General features: G+C 43.1%; 1 protein-coding gene across 1 annotated transcript in view; it reads right to left on the reverse strand.

Annotated features, from left to right (window-relative positions):
• Positions 1-5,594: 5,594 nt before the first annotated feature.
• IFNGR2 (interferon gamma receptor 2) overlaps positions 5,595-25,132 on the reverse strand; it is a 39,940-nt gene continuing 20,402 nt past the window's right edge. Inside the window, exons 4-7 of the mRNA XM_073361877.2 lie at positions 22,374-22,510; positions 18,569-18,719; positions 15,808-15,965; positions 5,595-7,407 (exon numbers count right to left, since the gene is read on the reverse strand). Of these exons, the coding sequence (XP_073217978.1) occupies positions 7,255-7,407; positions 15,808-15,965; positions 18,569-18,719; positions 22,374-22,510 (599 nt within the window). The 3' untranslated portion in view covers positions 5,595-7,254. The remainder of the gene's footprint in view (positions 7,408-15,807; positions 15,966-18,568; positions 18,720-22,373; positions 22,511-25,132) is intronic.

Raw genomic sequence — 25,132 nt, forward strand, 5'->3', positions numbered from 1 at the left:
TCTCTCGTTTGTACAGATCTTACATAAAAATTGCCAAACACCACTATACATTATTCAGTATCCTGTTTCATGACTGTAGAAGTCAGCCAATATTAAAACAAGTTATTTTCCAGACCTCTTGGCTTCAAGCTTATCAGACCAAGTGCTGGTAGCATGCCAGAACTGAAGCTTTCCATGAACCTGTGGCTATAGATGGTGATTTTCTTGCAAAGTGAAAACATCTAGCCTATTAATGGTTTTGTAGGGTATCCTTTTAAGTTCTCAATTATATTTCATCTGCCAGGACAGTGTGGTTAGCTCCACTTGTGTGTTCAAAGTTGCATTCTATATGCATCCTAGCTCGGGGGCACAGAAGCAAATGTTGCCCTGCGGCTGCTGTTACAGCAAATGGAGCTTAGAAGAAAGAGCACCAGCAATAGAGAGGCCCCAAACAATAGCCAGGAGCAGCACTGCTGTGGTAGTATCAAGATGAATACATCCCTCCTTTACATACCATCCTCACGAGGGTTTTTAGCCTCAGAATTCTAAGCATTATAAGACTGGTTTATTTATTCAAAATGTCACTGGATTCGCTTGTTGGGTTTTTTTAAGATTGATGAAGAAAGGTAAATAGTGGTATGCCCCAGGAGTCTGCACTGGCTGGGATGAATGTTGGACAACATATTCATAAAGGATCTGGAAAAGGGTAGATACTGAAGTGGCAAAATTTGCAGGTGATCCAAATTACTCAAAGATAGTTAGTGCAAAGTATACTGGGAAGAGTTAGAAAGGGATCTCACTAAACTAGGTGACTGGGCAACAAAAGGGCAGATGAAACTCAATATTGATAAATGCAAAGTAATCTACATTGGAAGTCATAATCTTAACTACAGGACACACAAAAATGTTGGGGTCTAAATTAGCTGTTACCACTCAAGAAAGATCTTGGAGTTACACTAGTTTAGACCTGCAAGCGTTTGTACTAGTTTAAACCTGCACCCTGCCCCATGCTGCAGAAGGTGAAAACACCCCGAGTCTCTCTGAGCCAAGGGAAAATTCCTTCCTGACCCCAAATATGGTGATCAGTTAAACCCTGAGCATGTGGGCAAGACCCACCAGCCAGACACCTGGGAAAGAATACACTATAGTAACTCAGAGCCCTTCCCATCTAGTGTCCCATCACTGGCTGTTGGAGATCAGCTACATGCCATTGTAGGCAGTCTCCTCATACCGTCCCCTCCATAAACTTACCAAGTTCAGTCTTGAAGCCATATAATGTTTTTGCTCTCACTGTTCCCCTTGGAAAATTGTTTCTAAAGACAGTGCAGGATACACCAGTCAAAACTGGTAGCATTACCTTGCCTCCAGGGCTGACCTATCCCCCGTTTCTGTAACACTTGGTATATGCTTAGAAACTGACAGTTAAGGTAGTACAACCCCCTCCTGTGGACACAATTCTATCACTATAAGATGCCTTTATACCAGTAACAGAAATAAGCTATACTGCTATAAAAACATATTGATAAAATTGTGCCCAGAGGAGGGGACAGTACTGCTTTAACTGCCAGCTTCTAAACATATACAAAGTACTACAAAAAACTGCATGTGCCCACCCCCAGGGCTGACCTAAAGTAGGTAGTCCACAGCTTGATAGAATCTATAGTCAAAACAGGTCAACCATATTATAAAAATGGTGTAGCCAAGGCCCTAGAATGGGAATAGATACCCATCTACCCTTCACTTGAGAGAAGACCAGCAGCTTAATACCATCTACTCCCATGTACATGCCCACTGATCAGACAGACTCCAGAGTGCGGCTCTACTGCAGCTTCAGAAAACAACTGGAGAAGTAACTTATTTCAGAGGTGATGGGAGGTTCCTGTGGGTGAAACGTGTCAAGGCTCTCGGATGAAGTGTGGCACTGTGGAAATGCAGTGTTGTCTAGCTTCAGTACATTTCCTCATTTAACCTGTCACACTTTGATGTGCCTTTTCTATAGCTTACCAATCTAAGCTGCTCTTCTCCTTTCCCCCTCTCCTGGTTGCAGGGGAAGCTAGGCAGGTTGACGAGTAAATGCTGAGAATTACAGAAACATTTGGCAGTAAGGAGGTGGTGCAAAACAGGTTTCACTTGGACAACCCCTTCTACCACCCAAAACCTGGCTGAGCAGCCCCCATGCTTTTAAGTAGCTAGTTGTCAGGCATAATCCCCCAAGAAACTGGACATTAGTTTAACATTTAACATCATTTTAGCATCTCTCTCTCTCAGGTGGCTGTACTTCATTAATATCAGAGGGAAACTTGTGTACAGCTTGGCTGTTCCTTAATACTCCAAGTTCACTGTAGCATGGGGATGGTACTGGACAGCTGTCTGTATCCATTTCTTGTCTTAATACTTAGACTGTAAGCTCTTTGGGGATGGAATCATGTGTGTTTGTACCGCCCCTACCCCCATGGGGTCCTGGTCCATGACTCGTGCTTCCGGGGCACTCTGGTAATACAAATAGTGGTTCAGCAAGACTGCTGCTAGAGATGAAAAGATGAGGAAATCAGAGCAATGAACCAAAGAGTTTGCAAAAGACTCTGCGCATATCACTAAACATTAACAAAAGCATGTAACTTACATTATGCTGGTCAGTCAGTTTCATCTTCACATTATCATGTTTTCCTTCCATTACACCTGTCCTCTGCACTGGCTTCCCACAGAATTTCAAAGCAAGTTCAAGATCTCAGTCCTTATCCTCAAAGTGCTTCATAGTCTGCGCCCACAATATACAAGACCACTGAAAGCTCCGGGACAAAGTTCTTGGACAACTCTGCTCCTGTAGCACAACAGAACTCTCTACAGAAAGAATAAACCTTGTCTGTGTGAGGGACAGAACTTTCTCAGAGGCTGGTCCAACACCCTGGAATAAATTCCCTGCAAAGGATCATCACAAACCTTTCCGCTCACATGCAAAGTGCATTTCTTTGCGTTAATCTTCTCTTAAGCACATAACAGATATTCTAAAAACAAAAGCATCCTATCAAAACAAGACACTACTGCACATAGAATCATAGAATATCAGGGTTGGACGGGACCTCAGGAGTCCAACCCTCTGCTCAAAGCAGGACCAATCCCCAGCTAAATCATCCCAGCCAAGGCTTTGTCAAGCTGGGCCTTAAAAACCTCTAAGGATGGAGATTCCACCACCTCCCTAGGTAACCCATTCCAGTGCTTCACCACTAGTGAAATAGTGTTTCCTAATATCCAACCTAAACCTCCCCCACTGCAACTTGAGACCATTACTCCTTGTTTTGTCATCTGCTACCACTGAGAACAGTCTAGATCCATCCTCTTTGGAACCCTTTTTCAGGTAGCTGAAAGCAGCTATCAAATCCCCCCTCATTCTTCTCTTCCACAGACTAAACAATCCCAGTTCCCTCAGCCGCTCCTCATAAGTCATGTGTTCCAGACCCCTAATCATTTTTGTTGCCCTCCCCTGGACTCTTTCCAATTTTTCCACATCCTTCTTGTAGTGTGGGGCCCAAAACTGGACACAGTACTCCAGATGAGGCCTCACCAATGTCAAATAAAGGGGAACGATCACATCCCTCGATCTGCTGGCAACGCCCCTACTTATACAGCCCAAAATGCTGTTAGCCTTCTTGGCAACAAGGGCGCACTGTTGACTCATATCCAGCTTCTTGTCCACTGTAATCCCTAGGTCCTTTTCTGCAGAACTGCTGCCTAGCCACTTGGTCCCTAGTCTGTAGCGGTGCATGGGATTCTTCCATCCTAAGTGCAGGACTCTGCACTTGTCCTTGTTGAACCTCATCAGATTACTTTTGGCCCAATCCTCTAATTTGTCTAGGTCCCTCTGTATCCTATCCCTACCCTCCAGCGTATCTACCACTCCTCCCAGTTTAGTGTCGTCTGCAAACTTGCTGAGGGTGCATCCATGCCATCCTCCAGATCATTAATGGATACTGAACAAAACCGGCCCGAGGACCGACCCTTGGCGCACTCCGCTTGATACCAGGTGCCAACTAGACATGGCGCCATTGATCGCTACCTTTTGAGCCTGATGATCTAGCCAGCTTTCTATCCACCTTATAATCCATTTATCCAGCCCATACTTCTTTCACTTGCTGGCAAGAATACTGTGGGAGACCGTGTCAAAAGCTTTGCTAAAGTCAAGGAATAACACGTCCACTGCTTTCCCCTCATCCACAGAGCCAGTTATCTCATCATAGAAAGCAATTAGGTTAGTCAGGCATGAATCCATGCTGTTCCTGATCACTTTCCTCTCCCCAAAGTGCTTCAAAATTGATTCCTTGAGGACCTGCTCCATGATTTTTCCAGGGACTGAGATGACGCTGACTGGCTTGTAGTTCCCCGGATCCTCCTCCTTCCCTTTTTAAAAGATGGGCACTACATTATCCTTTTTCCAGTTTCCCCTCCACTTCTACTTCCATTAATGTCCCTTTCTGATTCCCTTCATTCTCAGCTGCCCACTCTTATTGAACCTGCCCTACTTCCTACCTCTCTTTGTCACATTTACCTTATGCAGCACTCTCTGAATCCTGGCTCCCTTTATGTAACTAGGGGGGTGGATGGACACCTGGTTCCAAGTCACAATAGGGGTGAAAAGGCCCCATCCCCCTCAACTGAAGATAGGGTGGGGGACCCTGGCAGGAAGATCCCCATTACTAACAGCAGCAGGTTGCTGAGACCCACCCCCAAAGAAACTGGGGTGAGGATAAGAGACCAACCAGCCTGTGATGGATGTGTAGTCACATTGCTTAATGCACTATTGGTAGGTGCTGAGAGAATACAGTGGTGAGTGTGGTTAAAAACCTACATAGAATTGAATGTATTAAGGTGAAATGTTTGGATTGTGTAGGGTTGTTTACATTTCCCTTTTAGTAATGTAATGAACTACTGAATTACCAGTACCACCACAGCTGGATGGTTTTATAAATAATAAAATAGCTGAGCTCCTCTCCACCCAATTCATTAAGAAACTTAACATGATCAACTATTAATAATGATCATGACTAAGGCTGCGATTCTTTCACAAGGCCGCAGAAGTCACGGATTCCATAACTTTCCGTGACTGCTGGTACAGCTGACTTCAAGGCCACCTGAGCAGCTGACCTCAGGGTCAGCTGGCTACAGGGACCATGTGAGCAGCAGCTGGTCCTGGAGACTGCCCAAGCCAGCAGTCCTGGGGTGGCTGGAGCAGCAGCCCCAGGGGCACCTGGAGGGTGTTTGGAGAGTGGCAGCTGGGGGGCAGTCAACGCCCAGCACTGGAGCAGCTCCCCCCCCCCCCCCCCCCCAAGAATCGGGGCCCTAGAAGTAGAGATTTAGTCAGGGGTATTTTTGATAAAAGTCATGGACAGGTCACAGGCTGTGAATTTTTATTTATTGCCTGTGACCTGACCATAACTTTTACCAAAAATACCTGTGACTAAATCTTAGCCTTAATCAGAAGGATAACAACTTTAACGTAGACCACATTACCAGAACTGGAAAAAAAACATTATCTTGTTTAAAGCAGTAAGTTAAACATGTGAGGTGGATGTATGGAAAATGTTTTATGAAGTCATTGAATTTGAAAGTGATGAGTCACATTTGATCATATATATTGTTTAATGTGAGCAGAATTTTAAGTTTAGAGCCACACAAGCACTTCTCCCCATCCCAGACAAGAGCAGAATGTCACTGTGCTTATTTTTAAATTCTGTCTAGAACCATAACTGAAGCTTATTTTCATATGAATAAAGGGTCAACCTGGAAAATGAAGAAGAGAGGCACTAAAAGGGCATTCTATAATGCTAACTTACCATATCCCTGCACATAAACCTCTGCTCTTCATAATGGTCATATGAAAGAAGTCCTTTCTTCCTCATTTAGGCACTGATTAGATCCTAAAGGAATAGCAAATGACCACATGGAATTTGAAGGAAAAAAACCATTGGGAAACAAAACACCCTAAAACACTTTTTCCATATTTAAATTATTTGTATTAAATGTCCATACAAATAATATTCCAATACACGTTGTAGGATTTTTAACAGCAAGATTTTCACGTATACGATGAAGTGGTGTAAAGAATTTTCGGATGCTTCATTCTCCAAACAGCCACACTCCATATCCCGGGTCTTGTCTTCACTAGCAGTCAGAACTTGCCTGAGCAGGTGAGAGAACCATGGCTTTGTTCTTCGTGTCCACTAGCTGTGGGTAAACCCTATGTTTGACACATCTTGCCCACGTGTATTCTGACTACACAGAAAGCTTTGGTTCATGTGCATCAAAACCCGACAAGTTCTGTTGAATGACTTTTGGAAGGGCTCTCCAGGTAGCCAAACTTGTTATATTTTAGTGTCTGATACAAGCTTTAGGAGTTCATTTCACTGTAAAGGATGTGACGCCCCCTACAGAGAGAGCATCTCCACACTGCAGTTGTAGAAGAAATTAATGCCATTGTTGTGCAAGCATCAGAAGGCTCAGAGGAGAAGTGATCCAACCTGTCTGTCCCTGTAAGCACTCCTTCCATGATGGTTCCTTAATTGGGAGTGAATTATGTGCTGGTTTCTCCTCAGCTCATATAAATTTTTCATCTTTTACTGGAACAAATTTTTTTTTAAAAAAAAACCACACAAATAAGGGGGGAGGGAGGACAAAATGGATTCCTGAAAACATGCTATTTCCTTCAGATATAGAGCACCACACTCTTAAAATTTTATATATGTGAAAAATTGGTCTGAGTCATTTTCTGAGTGCTAACTTACTGTGTGCTAAGGGACAGACTTTATATAGAAGTACTGATGAGCAAAGATCAATAATCATTCATGGTGCAGTAATCTAACTCACTGAAAAATTCTTTCTAGTACTATATCCTACCATAAAGTGCTACGGTCCACTAAAATTCGTTAGAACCTAGATCAACTTAATAATCAACACCGTTCATAGTAATAGTGCAGTCTTTTCTGCAAAGATGTTCAGATGCAGCCATTTTACTCCAACCATGTTGTTGTCCTTTCCCTGCTCTTTTAGTGTTCATTTCCAGTTCACATTCAAATCCATTTTTAAAAAGTCTCTCGTGGAGAAGGGACTTCATATGGTGAATTGCAGTAGAAACCATTAAAACCCTACTCAAGGTTACACAATGTTCTCAGGAAGTCAAGACTCCACAACTTGGTTTGTCAACAGTGACACTATCATCTTTCTATAGCATCAAGGCACTGGTACAGGTCCTTCTACCGCAATGTAATGAAGTTCTTTCCACTTTCAGTAGATCTGCTGTCTGAATGTCAGAGTGTCCTTTACTAGTGCTTGACTTCCTTCTGCATTGGAAACAACTGACAAGGAGTCCCAGGGATCTTCCTCAGCACAATTATTCTGCAATTCTTCTAAAACAGGCATTCCAGGATCCTTTAAATACTAAAAAAGGCAAAAAACAATAATTAGTTATAATGCACTCTGAAGAACAAATGCTGTAACAGACCAATCTCATGCTATATGGTTTAGGAATGTGTACTTATATGCGGCGCTGATAGTGCCACCCATAAATTAAGGTTACCCAACACTACTTCATTATAAAACCCTATTTTCTGCTGTTTATAATTTTGCCATACTTTAATTGGGTCAGCTTCAGGCTGATTATGGTGCGGGAGAAGGAGTTTAAAAAAAAATTCAGCCATTTCCAAGCAGGAGATTACAGAAAAATGTGTTTTGCACATGTTAAAAATGTTCTTGCAACTGTTCTGTTGAGATGCTCTAGACCTTTTGTGCTTTGGAGCAGGGACCTGAAATTTGGCCTGGAGGGAGGGGTTACCTCGGTGCCATGGGGTGTGCCTTTTGCAATCCCCATGAAAATTCACCCAAATTTGGCCAAAATATAAGCCCCTGAAAAGCTGTTTGTGGAAGCTCAGTAGAGGCTTGTTAGAGTTTGGCAGCTAAATTCTCTGACGATTCCATCTGCTCAGAGCATGTTCCATCCCAAGGGCTGCAGGGGCTCAGCAGGACTTTCTGAGCAACTGCTTCTCCTAGCTGTTGCTGTGGCACTGAACACCAGAATGGCAGGGATGTTGCGTCTCTGTGATCCTCCTGCTGGCACCCAGGCAGCATGGAGAAGGACGAAGCAAACACTGGAATGCAGATGGATGAGGAATCAAGAGGAAGGGGAGAAGGGAGAAAGGGAGCTAGAGACAGGCAATGGCAGCTGGGCTAAAGCTACAGGGAAGAAGGACCTAATCACTAGTCTACAGAACCTGGAATCGAACCAGGATTCCCAAATGTCTACATTCCCCTGTTGTCAGAAGATCACTGCGAAACCCATTGGCAAAATGTGTGGCTCATCCCCCTCTAATGACTGGCCCACAGGGAGGATAACAGCTCAAGTGATAAAGTTCTGTGCTGCAGATCTAAAGGTCTGAACCTTGCTGATGACCCAGGTGGGGGTAAATTGCTTCCTCATCATGGAATTATTTTTCCTCATTTTTTAAATATTAGGAAAATTACATTAAAAATACTACATTAAAAGCACATTAGGGTGCCTTTGAAGTCAAGCACTCCGAAATTTGGAAATCCCAGGATGAAGGTTGACTGTAACCTTAATTCAGCCCTTCTATACATATGTGTTATGATACAATATTTAATTACATGATCACATGCTATGTTTTCCACCCCGTCCCTTCCCCATTCAGTGCACAGGATGGCTCTGCTCTGGGAATGAATCAGGGTTGTATAGTGCATGAGACTGTTGTCAACAGGACTCGGGCCTTGTTTGTAGCAGAAGTTAGAGGGTGTGTGGTGAATGAAGCAGGGGATTTCATGAAGAGAAAGGATAATCTCCTGTCCCGGTTAGGGAAGCTGAACAGCATTCTGGAGAACTGGATTCTTTTCCTGCCTCTGCCACAGAGTTCCTATGTGGAACTGGAGTAGTCATGTAATCCAGACATTTCACAGGTGGCCATTAACTGCGTCTTGTCTACACTTAGTGTGCCACTGTAGTGCTTAGTGAAAATACTACCTACACCGACAGGAGAGCTTCTCCCATCAGCGTAGGTACTCCACCTCCCCAAGAAGTGATAGCTATGTTGACAGGAGAAGCCCTCCTGTATTCATAGTACTGTCTATTCTAGGGTCAGGTCGGCATAACTATGTCGCTTGACAGAGGCGATGCGTGTGGGGTGGACGGACACATGGGGTCGCATGCCCCCTCCTGATTTCTCCCAGGATTTCTCTTTTTTTTTTTTTTTTTAACAGGAGTGGGTTCAAAATATTGCCTCTGTTGCTTGGGGGCGAGGATTTCCCATACCCTTGTATGATGCAGTTAACTCCGGAGAGGATTCTGTGCCAAAAAAATTAAAAATTCTGCTCATAATATTTTTAAATTCTTCGAAATGTTATTGTCAAATAAATATGGAAGCTCGAGCATGGCATTAGGCACAGACCACTGGCTGCACAGAGGTGGGAGATCACTGTTCAGCTTCCCGCCCCCCCGGGGACACGGACTCAGTGGTGTGAGGCTGCACCCAACCCTGACACAGCGCAACACCCCAGGGCCCTTCCCCTTCGTGCCAGGTGCGGGCAGGCAGGCAGACTCCAAGTGTGGAGGGGATTAGTGCGGGGGTGGGGTGGGAAATCCACGTGTGGGTTGAGAGGGTTCTGTGTGGGGATCTGGATGCACAGGGGTTTGTTGGGAGGTTCGAGGTGCAACGGTAATGGGACTCTGCAGGGGGGTCCAGGTGAAGATGGTTGTAGCTCAGCAGGGGAGGTCGGGGGGCCCTCAGTGGTAGGGTCCCGATGCTGGGGGAGTGGGGCTCAGTGGGGTGGAAATCCAGGTGCAGTGGGGTGGGGATCCAGGTGGCTCGTCAGGGTGGTCCAGGTGGTGGTGAGGCTCAGTGGGAGGGTCTGGATGCACGGGGGGTTGGGCAGATGGGGGAGCAGCTCCCCATACAGTGATCCCTCCCCCTGCAGCTGAGGAACATTGGGCACAGGAAGTGCGGGGGAAGTTTGCAGAGCTTCCTGGAGCCTTGGGAAACAAACAATCTGGAGGTGGGTGTGACCCGACTCTGGATACCAGCTGTGCAGGGGAAGAGGAAGTCCCGTCCTCCCCAACTCTGCCAGGACTAGCAGCTGAACCCAGAGCAGGGTAGGAGCCACAAGCCAGGATTTCCCCAGTCCCATCCTCTGCCCCACAGTGTTTTACCTCTCTGTCGGCTGCCCTGGGCACCCAAAACATACTACTGGGGAGGGTCACTTGAAAGCCACAAGAGTGATCCTTTGCTTCCCTGTCAGAAAGTCATTTTTCTGCAGGGAAGCAAAGAAATCTGCGGGGGACATGAATTCTATGCATGCGCAGTGGCACAGAACTCCCCCAGGTGTAACAGTTATACCAGCACAAGTTGGTAATTGACACCAAGCCTCTGTGTTCCATTTCTGGATGCCTGAAAGAGCCACTTGGCACCAGATATGCCAAAGTGCAAAGCATTCATACCAGCAATTGAATTCAATAGGAGCTGTGTTCTCAACACAACATGCTATAAAAATGCCAAGTTCTCTGAAAAATCAGGCCCTCATAAGTCTTCAGTTAGGCATTCAAAATTAGTGGACACTTGGTAATTTTGGCCTTACTCTCTCTGTGCCTCAGCTCTCCACCCGTAAAATGGGGATATTACCCACTCATCTCAGGAGTGTGGTGAAGACAAATTCATTGAAGTGAAGCACTAAAGAGGTTATGGGGAAAGCAGAGTTTGAGGGTGTCCAGTAAATGAAGCCTGGGGCCACACACAGAACGAGGGGGGAATAAAAAGAAATATTTAATAATCCACTCACTGAATGAGACAGATTCTGTGGAAAAAGTCATGTTTGATCATGTAATTAAAGACTATCATCAAAATGCATATGCACATGGGAGTTGAATTAAAGTTGCACCAGCAACCTTATTTTGGGTAGTTCCCAAATTCTGAGTGCTTGACTTTGAAATATTAATAAATGTTTCTTGTAATGTAGATTTTTTTTATGCAAACAAATCCACACAAACTAAAGAGCAAATCCTGCAGTCCTCAGTCACTGAAGTCACTAAGAATGTTGCCTGAATTGGGACTGCAGGATTTGGCCTTACAGTATTTTCATATTAGAATCATTCCTACTTTTGATGACAGGAATAACTCTGAGAAGTTAATCAGATATATGATTAATCATTTTTAAATGACCACAAATGTCCCAGTGTACTTTTCTGTTAATTTTACTGGGATTCTGTTACTTACTGGAAGACAGCAGAAAAAACCTGCAGCATCTTTCATTTCATACTGAACTGGGGAACTTCCATTCTATTTCTTATAATCTGTTGATATCAGCTGAGAAAACTTGGCAAGGCAAAATGAAAGTAAATTCTATAGGGATTTTCCAGCTTCCAACTACTTTGTAACTTTTGCCATGTATGCATCAGGAGCATTCTGTAGTTTCTTACTACTTTATCTACCCAGAATAGGAATTTCTCAATGTTAAAATATCACTTTAATATAGAAGCATCCTAACTTACTTTCACTCTACCTACGTAGTTAACACACATTTCACAACTGTACTGTGTTTACAGTATATATATGGAGCAATTTTTAGTGTCATAATTTGGAGAGGGTGATCTTAAAAGCTGGCTCTACTTAGAAGTCACATTACAAAAACCAAAGCTATTATAAATAGTCCTTTCAAAAATGTGTCGTCACACAGAACTTGAGGCTGCTAGGAAACATAATAATCACATGTTTCAGAGTAACAGCCGTGTTAGTCTGTATTCGCAAAAAGAAAAGGAGTACTTGTGGCACCTTAGAGACTAACCAATTTATTTGAGCATGAGCTTTCATGAGCTACAGCTCACTTCATCGGATGCATACCGTGGAAACTGCAGCAGACTTTATATACACACAGAGATCATGAAACAATACCTCCTCCCACCCCACTGTCCTGCTCAAATAAATTGGTTAGTCTCTAAGGTGCAACAAGTACTCCATAATAATCACATGTATGCAGTAATTAGACTCTGTACTTGTGAGCATAGATGCACACCTGTGACTCATTTTATAGAAACAGTACTAGTGCAATGTTGATAAATGCAAAGAGCTTTTTTTAAAAAAAAAAAACACTAAATCAAAGGTCAAAGTATTTAAACCAACAGTATAACAAACTAACATGTTTTTTCCCTAACTTGATTAGCTCAGACTTGACTGTTATTTTCAGCAAAAAACAGTGTTCTAATTGTTTTAAAGGTTTCCAGTTTAATCAGTACACACCATTAAATGTTTTAAAAGCCTGTTTCATTTCCCATCTTAGAGACACTTGTCATGAAACACAACTTTCAAACATGACCTACTCCAACTATCTTTTAAAAGCAAAACACACCAAAAATTAACCATTTGACAGCCTGTCATCTACAAACAGAGCTTTGACATCACCAACACACTTGAATGTAACAAAATTTAAGTGTTAGAGCTCTAAGTTGGAAACTTTTAGTTGCTGAATTAGTCAAAATATCAAATGATACATTCTTCATCAATATTCATCAATATAATGCAAGTCAATAGAGTACATTATATGTTGATTAATCACAGTATTCTATTAGCTAGAGTTATTTAATTTCACAGGTGGGTGTTCAAATTGGCTGACATCTCAAATGTTAAGACTGGGTGGTCAAGTACAGGAACTGGGCTGTAATAAAGCTAATATATTTTATACACAGTATAAAGCACTACAGAATTGCCATCAGGCTGCGTGCCTGCCACCAGAAGTTCACCTCTCGATAGCCCATGTGGAACAAACAAAAGTTTCATGCACTTTACATCAGTGCTGTTAAGACAGGAAACCTGGGTGGGTCCTGGCTTTTAGGCAGGTGGGCAGGCAATGACTGGGCAGGGCACGGGGGGACGACAGGAGGGATGGGGGCCCTGCAGAGGGGGAGCAGGAGGGATGGGGGGCCCACCTCCCCCCGTCACCCCTGACCACTCGGGGCACACAGGCTGCGGGGCACGCCCATGGGCAGGAGGGAGGGCCCCACCAGGGCTTGAGCTCCATCCATCCCTCCCAACCCAATCTGTCAGACTGCATCCCCTACCTGCTGGCAATGCGTGCTGCTGCCCCAGTCTCCAGTCCCAGCACTAGCCCTGCCCGACCTGCCCCCACGAGGCAACCTCCCTTTGCCCTCCCCTCCCCACCCCCGAGGGACTAGCACTGGGGCCGCAGACCAGGGCAGCAGTGTTTTAAAAGCCAGCAGGAGAGGGACGTGGTCGGACACCGAGCTGGGGTCAGGAGTCCCAGCCTGTGGATTTGGAGGGATCCGGCCCCGATTTGGATGGGCCTGGATGCTAAGCGGGCTCGCCGCAGTCCACTCAGGCCCACCCATGGCTACACCTCTGCTTTACATTGATTAATACTGGACAAGGACCAGGCTGATATGATTTTTTTGTTCTTACACACCTTTTGACACCTATTCGGTATCACTTTATACGGACAACTCGTGGAGTTTTGGATTTATAAAAATGCAACCAGACACTATGAATGCATGTATGCAACTAGAATAGCAGCATACCCAACTTAATGATGAATGTCAGCTTTAAGTAGATTGCCCCAGGACAAAATAAACAAATCTATCACCCCACCAAACAAAAGGCCTAAAACAAGCACAACACAGATGGTCCTAAACAACTGAGAGGCTCTTGAGAAAGAGGTCTGAAATACTGACAGGGCAAATGAGAACACAAAGTTTTCAGTACAGTGCAAGTTGGATTAGATCTCCACCTTCCCATATTGTTATCTGCAAACCCTAACAAAATACTATTCCTATAATTTATATTTTGCATTTCAAATTATAAACAGCCTTGTACTAAAAAGTGTGGATTTTTAATCCAGGGAAACAAGGAAAAATTCTTAGATCTGAGGAAGATTCTGAGATCTTAGAAATCTGATCTTGTGTCTTTGAATACATTTCAGTTGGAACAGAGGACGTGAGAGCACCTCAGACAGCTGAGCACAAAATTTTTATTGTTGAGGAGTTATTCCAGGGCTAGTTAGAAAGCCTAGAAGCCAAAAACTTTCCTAACGTTACAAACTACAACATGGCATAACATTTTTGTTGGCTTCTGTATTAATATAGTTTTAATTATAGATACAGGTGACAGGGTAGGGACAAGGAACAATTTAAAGTTATTTTATCATGACTTTCTTACCTCTGGCATTAATCTGATTCAAATAATTTTTACAAGTAGATTTTAAAGACAGGAAGAGCAAATAAGTACATTTTAATGAATTCAAGAAATAATCAGTTTGTGATTTTTTTTGCTACACCAAAGGAGTGGGAAAATATCAAATCTGCTTCCTGTAACTCAAATGAAAGCCTTGAATTTGGTCAAAAGGAGGAACTGTGTGACTTTCTGAAAAGCTAAAAAAAAAAATACATATGAAATAGAAGCCACTACCATATATTAACTATGGTAACTTGTTCTAATGACAATCTTTTCACATATCCATAGATGTAAGAGGAAGAAAAGCACTAGGCCAGATAACCCCTCTTGGAAAACATTTAGAAACAATTCTGCTTGTAATATGTATGCATCATTATCAGTGTTATTTGCCTGAAAACAGGTTCACTGTTGCTGAAGCATTCACCTGATTTCTGCTGCTTACTATCCAGTTGGAATCCTAACGACCTCTGCACTGAGGGTTATAAATTCTGATGGAGAGTAAGCATTAGAAAACAGAATAACTCTTACCATCCTTTCCATAATATAATGTGTATTTTTAAAAAGTGAACATATTTAGGTACTTCTGTGCCCCCCCATCATAATAATAATAATATCTAATTGCATAACGTTATTAAACTTCTCCTCACAAAACCCTTTTGAGGTGGGAAATCATCATCATCATCTTCATTTTACAGACAGGAACTGAGGCAGAGACAGATTAAGTGTCTTGCCGTAGGTCATGCAGGAAATCTATAGCAGACTTGGAAACTGAACCCAGATCCTGAAGTCCTGATCCAGTTCCTTAATCACAAAAGCACCCTAGCTCAAAGGATTGTTTTTGATAGTAGAAATGTTTAACACATGATGTGGAAGTTGTCTCAAGCCATAAATTTTAATTCATGATCAATAGAAAAACATTTCCTGTTTAAAACGTAAAAAGAGGAAGTTGAACAGAGCTGAAATGTTCTTCAGTACAGAGATGCATGAGCTGCCAGAAAAAAAAGTCACATGCATCTTTCGTCATTCATCTGTGAACTGTAATAAACCATACAAAACAAACCCCCACCCAAAACAATCCCCCCACCCCCACATATACCTTTCATCTCCCAAGGCCTTCAGAGATTCTGATATTTGGTGTCCACTCTTAAAATGGCACATGCTCCCCTGTAATTCAGTACGTGAGCGATAAAGTCTACTTAAACCCCCAAACTCCTAATACTGTATCACCTGCAATTTGGTCTCAGTTCTCTAGTGAAGAATTGGTCTGCTGATTAATCAATATTTTTATTTTAAAACAAAAAATTGAATTTCCTTTTTTCATGTTATGAGAGTTTCACACAAAGGAACACCACAATATCTGTACTTAAGTACAGAGTGAGCAAAGGATTCCAGCTAAGTAAAATGGCATAAACTGGAGTTATATTACAGCCACACTAAATATGAAAAGCAACAAGCTATACTGCATTTATGGAGTTTGAATGTAAACTCAGACAGGCAAGAGTTTAATATTTTGTAGCGTCTATGTGAGCTCAACTAACCTAACCAGTTCATTCCAGTCACACCACTACCTCTTCTGCGAAACAAAAAGACAAAAACCACCTACCTCTTCAATATGTGGAGGCATTTTAAAAGGAGGTTGAAACCAATATTTAACGACTTGATGAAATTTCTGAATAAAAAGGAAACAGACAATTGCTGAAAACACCACAGTAACTGTGGCTGCAACAAATATTATTACAACAAATCCAGCTCTGGTTGCATCTGAAAAGAGAGAAGTAAAAATGTATATATCAAAAGCTTTTTCTTTTTACTCCACGGGCGTCAAGTTTATCAACAAGTCTTGATAACTTTTTAATGTGAAAACTAATCAATTGTTTTGGATACTAATTTAAATTGCATCATAATAAGGAGGAGGCTTTTATAGACTTCCCTTGTTTAACACAACAACACAGAAGCTTCACCTCTTGTGCACGGCAGTATCACTGCGTAACTTACAGGTCATGAGTAGCTTCCGCCAGAGGTGCTAAACGTGTATTTCAGGCACATGGAACTCTTTTTCTAGAATCAAACCTTAGACATGATAGTGACAGACACTATCAAAAAACAAAATAAAATGATACTCTCCAGCTTTAACATGGGAGTAAAAGAGCTATGGGGAACACGAACTTTTATCAAAAATTGCTGGGAAGAGGAGGAGAAACATCAATAGCAAGTACATCATGCTATGTCTCATTCTTCTCAAAATTTTGTTTAAAACGAACACTACTATCTTAAGCCAAACAATGTAGAAATTCACAGGCTGAGATCCAAATCCCACTAAGCAGAAGAAATATTAATATTAGTGTATTTGCCCTGGATAATTTGCATTGCTCTATTAAACAATGATTCAGTGTGAGGTACTAGAATGGCAGACCCAGAGGCTTAACTCTTATTTAAATTCATCCACTCTGCCCTGTTAACGCACTGAAACATGTACTTAACTAACATAGGAGTAGTCCCAGTGGTGTGCGCACATGCTTAAAGTTAAGAACATACTGTAACTCTTCGCTTAACGTTGTAGTTTATGTTCCTGAAAAATGTACTTTAAGCAAAACCAAGTTAACCGAATCCAATTTCCCCATAAGAATTAATGTAAATGCGGGGGTTAGGTTCCAGAGAAATTTTTTTCACCAGGCAAAAGACTATATATATACATACACAGAGTATAAGTTTTAAACAATTGAATACTGTACACAGCAATGATGACTGTGAAGCTTGGTTGAGGTGGAGGAGTCAGAGGGTGGGATATTTCCCAGGGAATGCCTTTCTGCTAAATGATGAACTAGCACTCAGCTCATCCCTGTTGTTAATGTAACCTCACACTCTACAAGCAAGCACAAATGGAGGGAGGGGAGACAGCATGGCAGAGAGAGAGACAGAGACACACACCATGCGTGCGAGAGAGGCGTGTGTGTGTGTGTGTGTGTGTGTGTGTGTGTGAGAGAGAGAGAGACGTACATTGCCCCTTTAAGTATGCTGACCCCACTCCAAGTAAACTGCCTTTTTAAGTAGATCAGCAAGTTGAGACAGCAACTTCCGCCAGCACGCTCCCTCTGTCCTGAGCCCTGTCGTGTGTCCCCCTGCTCTATGGAGATGGGGCACAGGAGCAGGGGGGAGGGGGACACCCTGACATTAGCACCCCCTCCCCCCCCGACCTCTGCACAGTAAGCAGGAGGCTCCCAGGAGCCGCTCCAAGGCAGAGGGCAGGAGCAGCACATGGCAGTGGGGGGAGGGACAGCTGAACTACCAGGCAGTTGATAGCCTGCTGGACAGCTGCCGCACAGGGAACTTAGGGGAGCTGCTAGGGGGGCTGCCGGTCCACCCTGGTTCCAAGCCCCCACCAGTTAGCTCCAACGGGCTGCTCTTTCTGCAAGCAGTGGACAAAGCAGGCAGCTGCCAAACAACATTATAAGGGAGCATTGGGCAGCTTTAAACGAGCATGTTCTCTAATTGGTCAGCAATGTAACGAGAAACAGGGATGATGTTAAGTGAGGAGTTACTGTATTTTAAGAGCTTTACTAGGTTAGAGCCAGAGTGCTCAGCATCTTGCAGGATCATGCCCTAAAGCAGCACCTTGTTTGACACATTTGTGTAGGGAGAGGATTGAAAAAGGAGTATGTGAGCATGGAGCCTATTCTGTCTTCTCATGCCTAGAGGTGATTCCTCCAGGTTAGAGTATGAGACATAACATGAAGGCCTAAATCTACACAGGCTTTACAACAGAGTTTAAAACCAGGCTTAAGCTCAGACACAGACAAACCAGATTCTAACACTGTGGCCAACATATAGATGAGACCAAACTTTACTGGTTTCTGAATTGTCCTTGCCCTCCCCAACCTTGTCTCACCCCTCCTCTCTCTCCTGCCCATTCTCCATACAATTGCAGAGCCCGGGATCAGGTGAACGGGATAGGGCAGAGAGGGACATGGTGAGTTTTCCTTCAAACAAATTTGACCCAAGGTGAGAAAAGGAATTACCAGTAAGTAATTTCCCCTTAGAATACCAATATATATTTGTATTTGTACCTTAACAGCCCCATCAAAAAAAACAAAAAACAAAAAATCCTATCTAGGAGGGGTGGAGAAAGGGAGGCAGATGCTCTGGTTTACTCTCTCTTATTTATTGAGCTGCTGAAAAACTCATTATGTGAAAATGAATGAGAATAAGTTCTTGAACTACTAAAAAACAGTGCCCTTTTAAAACTGAAGACAGGTACTGGTTGTGTGATAAAGTAAATTAAAACAGCTAGCTATTTAAGACTCAAGTTTTATACCAGTTTCATTACACAAGAGATAAAACAGGTGTTCATGAAGTAAGATTTATACCATTAACTGCAGTTCTGTGACAATCAGTTTTGCTTAATGGTCCAATGTTGTCATGTAATATATGGACTTTTGCTCGTATTTGAAAACAATACTCTGTCAGTTGCTTTAGATTCAGAAGTCCGATTCGGGTATTCTTGGTCCATTCTGTTTCCTGTTTAAAAAAAAAAAAGTGAATTTATATGTTATTGCAAATAATATTATTACAAAAACCATATTTCTATTAAGAGTTTTCTTCAATACAATCAACTTGAATTCACAAGTTTCCATTCAAAAGCTTCACAATATTATTTTTCATAACTAACATTTATACAGTATGCAAGAGAAGTAGTGTAACTGTATGAGCTTCTTATTGCAGTGCATTTTAAATGCAAATGTTACTAAATAGAGGCATTCTGCTTCAATGAAACAAAATCTGGCTATTTACGCTCCCCATCTACCACGGACATGATTATTTATTTTGTGAATGCAAGTAGGTTAATGTAAAATTTCACTGTACACAAAACACCCTTCGAACCTCTGAAAGTCTGCAGTATTTTTGTGCCAATACCTGCAGTAAATGGTGATTTGGAAGGAGTAGGAGTTGGAAAAACAACAAAACAAAAATATCGGCAAAAACAAATCTGCTGCTTTAAAATACCAGGTTCTGGGCTAGGATGCCCAGAACCATTATCTAGGGATTAAAGACAGATGCAAATATGGTGTTCTTTTTGCATCAACACTCCACTCTTGACACTAGAGCACTGGCCCCAGACAGCAAGAACTGAATTAGACAAAAGTTCGGTCCAGTGAAGATCATGCTGTTCACCAATTTATTTCTTTGCCTACTCACAAGAACGGAGCTAGCAGGGAGAACTGTAGGGCAACACTAAATGCATTCTTATGTCCTCAGTCTAACAAAGCTAGCAGTTTGCCTTTTTCAATGCTGGGTAGCTCAGTTAAGAACTTGATTAATTCTTAATGTCAAAGCTAAAAGTTATGACATGAGGTCTGAGTTCTATCTCATCTGTATGTCAGCTAGAGGAAGGGGAGTATGTTAAAAGTGTGTCAGAAAACTCAGTTTTTCTGGGAAAGGAGGGAGGTGCATTAACCTTGACATGGTCTGTCTTTTTTAAAAAAAAGCTCAGCTCATTAACTGAAATGAAAAGGGTAAGTAGTTGGAAAGCCAGAGGCAGGGCCGTCCCTAGGGGGGTGCAGGGACTGGGGCAAATCAGCCTGTATGGGGCCCACCTTAACATTTTTTATACAGATCTAATCTGGTTACAGTGAACTTCAAGGGCAACTGCTGGCCGTAGGTTAAATATTGATAGCGCCCAGCTGTATAATTATAATGTTGTTATAGAAAAGAACTACAATATAATTATAATGAAGTTCATATAATTTAAAAAAAAAATCTCACCGATCACGATCAGCGTTACACTGCTTAGATTCTGAAATCCATCTTCCTGGACTTTCTTGCAGCAAATTCACTTCCCAGGTGCATATGGTCTCGCTACCCTCAGTAGATTTTTTTTTAAATGTAATTATACGTTCGCAACACTGAGAGCCCATGTCTCGGGAACTGGGTGGCTCTTGGCACGCCTATATGTGCCCTGGTTCTGGGGGACCCCCAGGACCCTCCAGTACTCAGGAGGAGCGCTAAGATTTGTTTTCTCTGGGGGCTGGGGAGGAGGCAGAAAAGCAGATGGATGGAGGACCCCAGTCCTGGTGGGTGGTGGAGAGAGCAGAGTTGTGGGACCCCAGGTCCTGGTACTGCAGGGAGGGGAACCCCAAGGCTGGAGAGCTGAAAGGCAAGGAGGACCTTGAGGTGGGGGGGGGGTGATAAGAGGTGGCACTGGAGGACCCCACACAGTGCTGGGAGAGGGGAGAAAGGGCAGTGGAAGGGGGACGTGTGGGGCACTGGGGGGACACCAATGCTAGGCGATGGAGACTACTGGCTGGCATTCACCTGTGCTAGGTGACCCCCTGTGTTAGTGAAGGGTCCCACCAGAAAAGGGAAGGGTCCGTCTGAGGCGGAAGGGCAGGGGCAGGGGCAGCCTGCCCAGGCATTAGTGGCTGGGTGACACCGAGAGCCCATGGAACAGGCTGCGGCAGCACCAAGTGACCCGGCCCCAGAGACAGAGACAGAGCCCAGGGGGCTGCAGGAAACAAAAAGAAACAAAACACCTTGGCCAGTGAGTGTGGGGCACGGGCCCGACCTCTGCTGCCGGCACCAGGCCCCCCGGGCCGCCCTGAGCACCCCCCAAAGCACCTCAGGTCTTGTTTGCACTGGGAATTTCAGCCACTTGTGTCCAGTTACTGGAGTAGCTGTGCTGGTTCAAATCAAAGCCTTAATGTAGTCAGGTGCAAATCTGCTACAAGACCTGACCTGTGCAGTATCAAGGAAGGTGAGCTGCACCAGTGTGGTTGCCCTGGTCTGCTCTACAGATGGGACAGCTCTGGACGGGGCGGATTTTTTCATTTATGAAAAAAATCAGTCTATGTCTTTAAAACAAAAATTCCTCATTTGTGGGCAGTTTATTCAACCAAAACCAGCATGTCCAGACTGGGAATTTGCCCTGCTTATAGCCATTGGTGGCCCTGACAAAAGTATAACTACACTAATGACTTGGTGTACACCATATGTTTGCAAAACCTCTATAGGTAGAGCCCTACCAAATTCACGGCCATGAAAAACACATCACGGACAATGAAATCTGGCCTCTCCCCGTGAAATCTGGTCTTTTGTGTGCTTTTACCTTATACTATACAGATTTAACAGAAGAGACCAGTGTTTCTCAAATTGGTGGTCCTAACCAAAAAAGGAGTTGCAGGGGGTCTACAAGGTTATCTTTGGGGGGGGGGGGTTTCACAGTATTGCCACCCTTACTTCTGCACTGATGCCTTCAGAGCTGGGTGGCTGGAGGGCAGCAGCTGCTGATTTGAGGGCCCTGCTCTGCAGGCAGCATGACAGAAATGAAGGTGGCAATACCCGACCAGGCCATCCTCACTTCTGTGCTGCTGCTGATGGCAGCGCTGCCTCAGACCTAGGCTCAAGGCCAGCAGCCGCCGCTCTCCAGCTGCCCAGCTCTGAAGACAACACCGCTGCCAACAGTAGCGCAGAAGTAAGTGTAGCAGTACCACAACCCGCACAACGCCCCCCCCCAATAACCGTGCGATCCCCCTCACCCCCCAAACTCCTTTTTGGGTCAGGACCCTTATAATTACAACACAAGGAAATTTCAGATTTAAATAACTGAAATCATGAAATTTACAATTTTTAAAATCCTATGACCATGGAATTGACGAAAATGGACTGTGAATTTGGTAGGGCCCTATCCATAGGCCAAGATTTGAACTGGCACAGCTCACCTTTCTTGATACTGCACAAATCAGGTTTTGTAGCAGTTTTGCACCTGTCTACATTAAGGCTTTGATTTGAACCAGCACAGCTACTCCAGTAACTGGACACAAGTGGCTGAAATTCCCAGTCCAAACAAGGCCTGAGAGAGAGAAAAATCTCGGAGGTCCTAGGTAAAATTTTCAAAAGTGCCTACGTGACTTAGGAGTCTGATTTTCAGAATGAAGGTGTTTAGGAGCCCAAATCACTTTTGAAAATGGAATTCCTAAGTCACTTAAGGGCTTTGGAAAACTTTACATCCATTCAATTAATAACAGTTAATAAATCTGAGCCCAGATTAGATTAACTTCCCTTCAGTTAACTAACAAGCTTCTTTTCTGCTGGAAAAAAGGTCAATATTACAACTTTGCCCTCCATTTCTTTCTACCATTTTGCCAAAAAAAGGAGAGAGATAAAAAGAATTCTTACATGTTGTTTATTTGTTGATTTCTCCCAATAGCGCACAAGATATTGTAAAGTATCTTCTTTTACAGGGGGCACGAAGCTAAGGAAAAGCGAATCAGGTGTTGAATCCACATTTACTATAACAGGAGGCCCTATAGTAGCTGAAAATGAACAAAAAAAATAGATGAACATTTGGAATTTTTAAAAATGAGCAAATTTCCTACTAGTTTTGATCTGATGCATAATAAGAAATTATTGAATACAACAGCCTGTTATTTGGAAGAGATATAAATCGTTCAAATACATTTACTCCTTAATTATTTCAAATAGCTTCACAGCACTAAATATTGGCTTTTTATGTGAATTTAAATTATACGAAGAATCATTTTGTCTACTTTATCTTGAAAAATTATCAAGCTGTAGTAGGATCTATCTGCAGTTCACTCTGACTTTTGCATAGCCTTGTTGACATTAATCTGATTTAAATTTTTCCTTCAAAATGCCAGATCAGCTATGCATTCTGGGCTTCCCATATTGCCTCCCAGCAAAGGAGCCTCATCTGTTCCAGCAGATAGGACACTGGACTTAGAGTCAGAGGATGTGGGTTCTATTACTGGCTATACTACTGACTCATTGTGTGATTTTGGGAAAATCATTTCACTCTATCCACTGGGGATAAAACTGAGGAAGTTTACCAGCATTTGCAAAGCACTAACAACTACAGATAAAAACACACCATATATGTGCTTATTAATTATTATTATTATTTCTGATCGGTAGTCTCTCTCATACACACCCCTTGAACAGGCAATCAACTCCAGAGTAGTGTCTCATGCGCAAAGTCTACCTACAGGTGGAGAAGGCCGCAAAAGGAAACTGACAAGGATGTTATAACCCCACTCAGTTTCACTTCACAGCCAGCTGCATCTGTGAAGTGCTCCTGTATTTCAACATGGCGCTACTGTTATATGCTGCGGTTGCTAAGAAGAGAAAAAGAAAGCAAAAAGATTCTAGAGGAAGGAGGATGAAAAGACAGATGCAAGCAAGGAGGAGAGGTTAGATGCATGCAACATGGTAAAAGGAGAACCAAGGCCTTGTCTACAGCTAGGAATTTATCCTGGTTCTAGCCACAGGTGTGGATGCATTGGTACCACCTCTGGTATAGGCAGGCTATTTGCACTACATCAGGTTACCTTTATTTCAAGCAAGGCTAGGCCCCACCAGTGTGAATAGCAGCTATGCCTGCCTACATTAGGAGTTTGCACTGCTCCAGCTACGTCTGTGAATAGTCTTCAATGGCTGGGATTGGGGCAAACTCCCAGTGCAGCCAAGGCTTAAAGAAGAGGAAAAGAAGTGGGTCTTATCAGGATATTTTCATAAAATCATATGGAGTGCAACGTCACAATGAGTGTGAATATAATGTAACTGGAATATGCTTCATGAAAAAGGTCTCTTGTAAGGTATCATTACAAAGTTTATAATCTACTGAGTGTGGTCATCCTATTTGTATAAATGTATCATTCCTGTATGTGAAACTAGAAATATAAAATATAACTCTGAGGTCCTATTGTAATTATGCAAAGTGCGGGCCATTAATAGTGGTTCATAATCTTGATAGCTCCCATCAACTAGAACAACTGACTGTAGATGGCTCTGTTTACTTGCAAGCCTTCCTGTGAGTGAGGCCCAGAAGAATGAAGGCTTGGGGTCTCAGGAGATGTGACCATGTCACCTGGTACTGGAATCCATCTTAAACCTGGTGTTTTTCCATTTAGAAGGAGGGGTGGGGACCCAAAGAGAAAAGATTCCCAAATTGTGCTAAACATATATAAGGGGGTGAAATGGAACAAGGGACTGCAGTCATGAGAAATCTGCTAGCTACCACCTGAGCTAGAACAAGGACTGTACCAGGGGAAAGGATTGGGCCCAAACTAGAAAGGAGTCTAGTCTGTGAAATAAGCTGATTGGAACATCTCTGAGGGTGAGGTTTCATCTGTAATCAGTTTCTTACAGTATTAGGCTTAGACTTGCATGTTTTTGTTTTATTTTGCTTGGTAACTTACTTTGTTCTGTTATTACTTGGAACCACTTAAATCCTGCTTTTTGTATTTAATAAAATCACTTTTTACTTATTAACCCAGAGCAAGTAATTAATACCTGGGGGAGCAAACAGCAGTGCATATCTCTCTATCAGCATTATAGAGGGTGAACAATTTATAAGTTTACCCTGTATAGGCTTCATACAGAGTAAAATGGATTTATTTGGGGTTTGGATCCATTGGGAACTGGATGTCTGGGTGCTAGAGACAGTAGCACTTCTTAAGCTGTTTTCAGTTAAGTCTGCAGCTTGTGGGGGACATGGTTCAGACCCGAGTCTGTGTTTGCAGCAAGCTAGCGTGTCTGGCTCAACCAGGCAGGGTACTGAAGTCCCAAGCTGCCAGGGAAAACGGGCTCAGAGGTAGTCTCAGCACATCAGGTGACAGTCCCAACGGGGTCCCTGTGACCGAACCCGTCACACTTACGTTCGTATGTTATATTTTAATTTTCCCATTGAACATTTTCAGAGTAACAGCCGTGTTAGTCTGTATTCGCAAAAAGAAACGGAGTACTTGTGGCACCTTAGAGACTAACCAATTTATTTGAGCATAAGCTTTCGTGAGCTACAGCTCACTTCATCGGATGCATACTGTGGAAAATACAGAAGATGTTTTTATACACACAAACCATGAAAAAATGGGTGTTTATCACTACAAAAGGTTTTCTCTCCCCTCCCCCCCACTCTC

Source organism: Lepidochelys kempii, chromosome 1 (assembly GCF_965140285.1).
Source record: "Lepidochelys kempii isolate rLepKem1 chromosome 1, rLepKem1.hap1, whole genome shotgun sequence".
Taxonomy (NCBI): Eukaryota; Metazoa; Chordata; order Testudines; family Cheloniidae; genus Lepidochelys; species Lepidochelys kempii.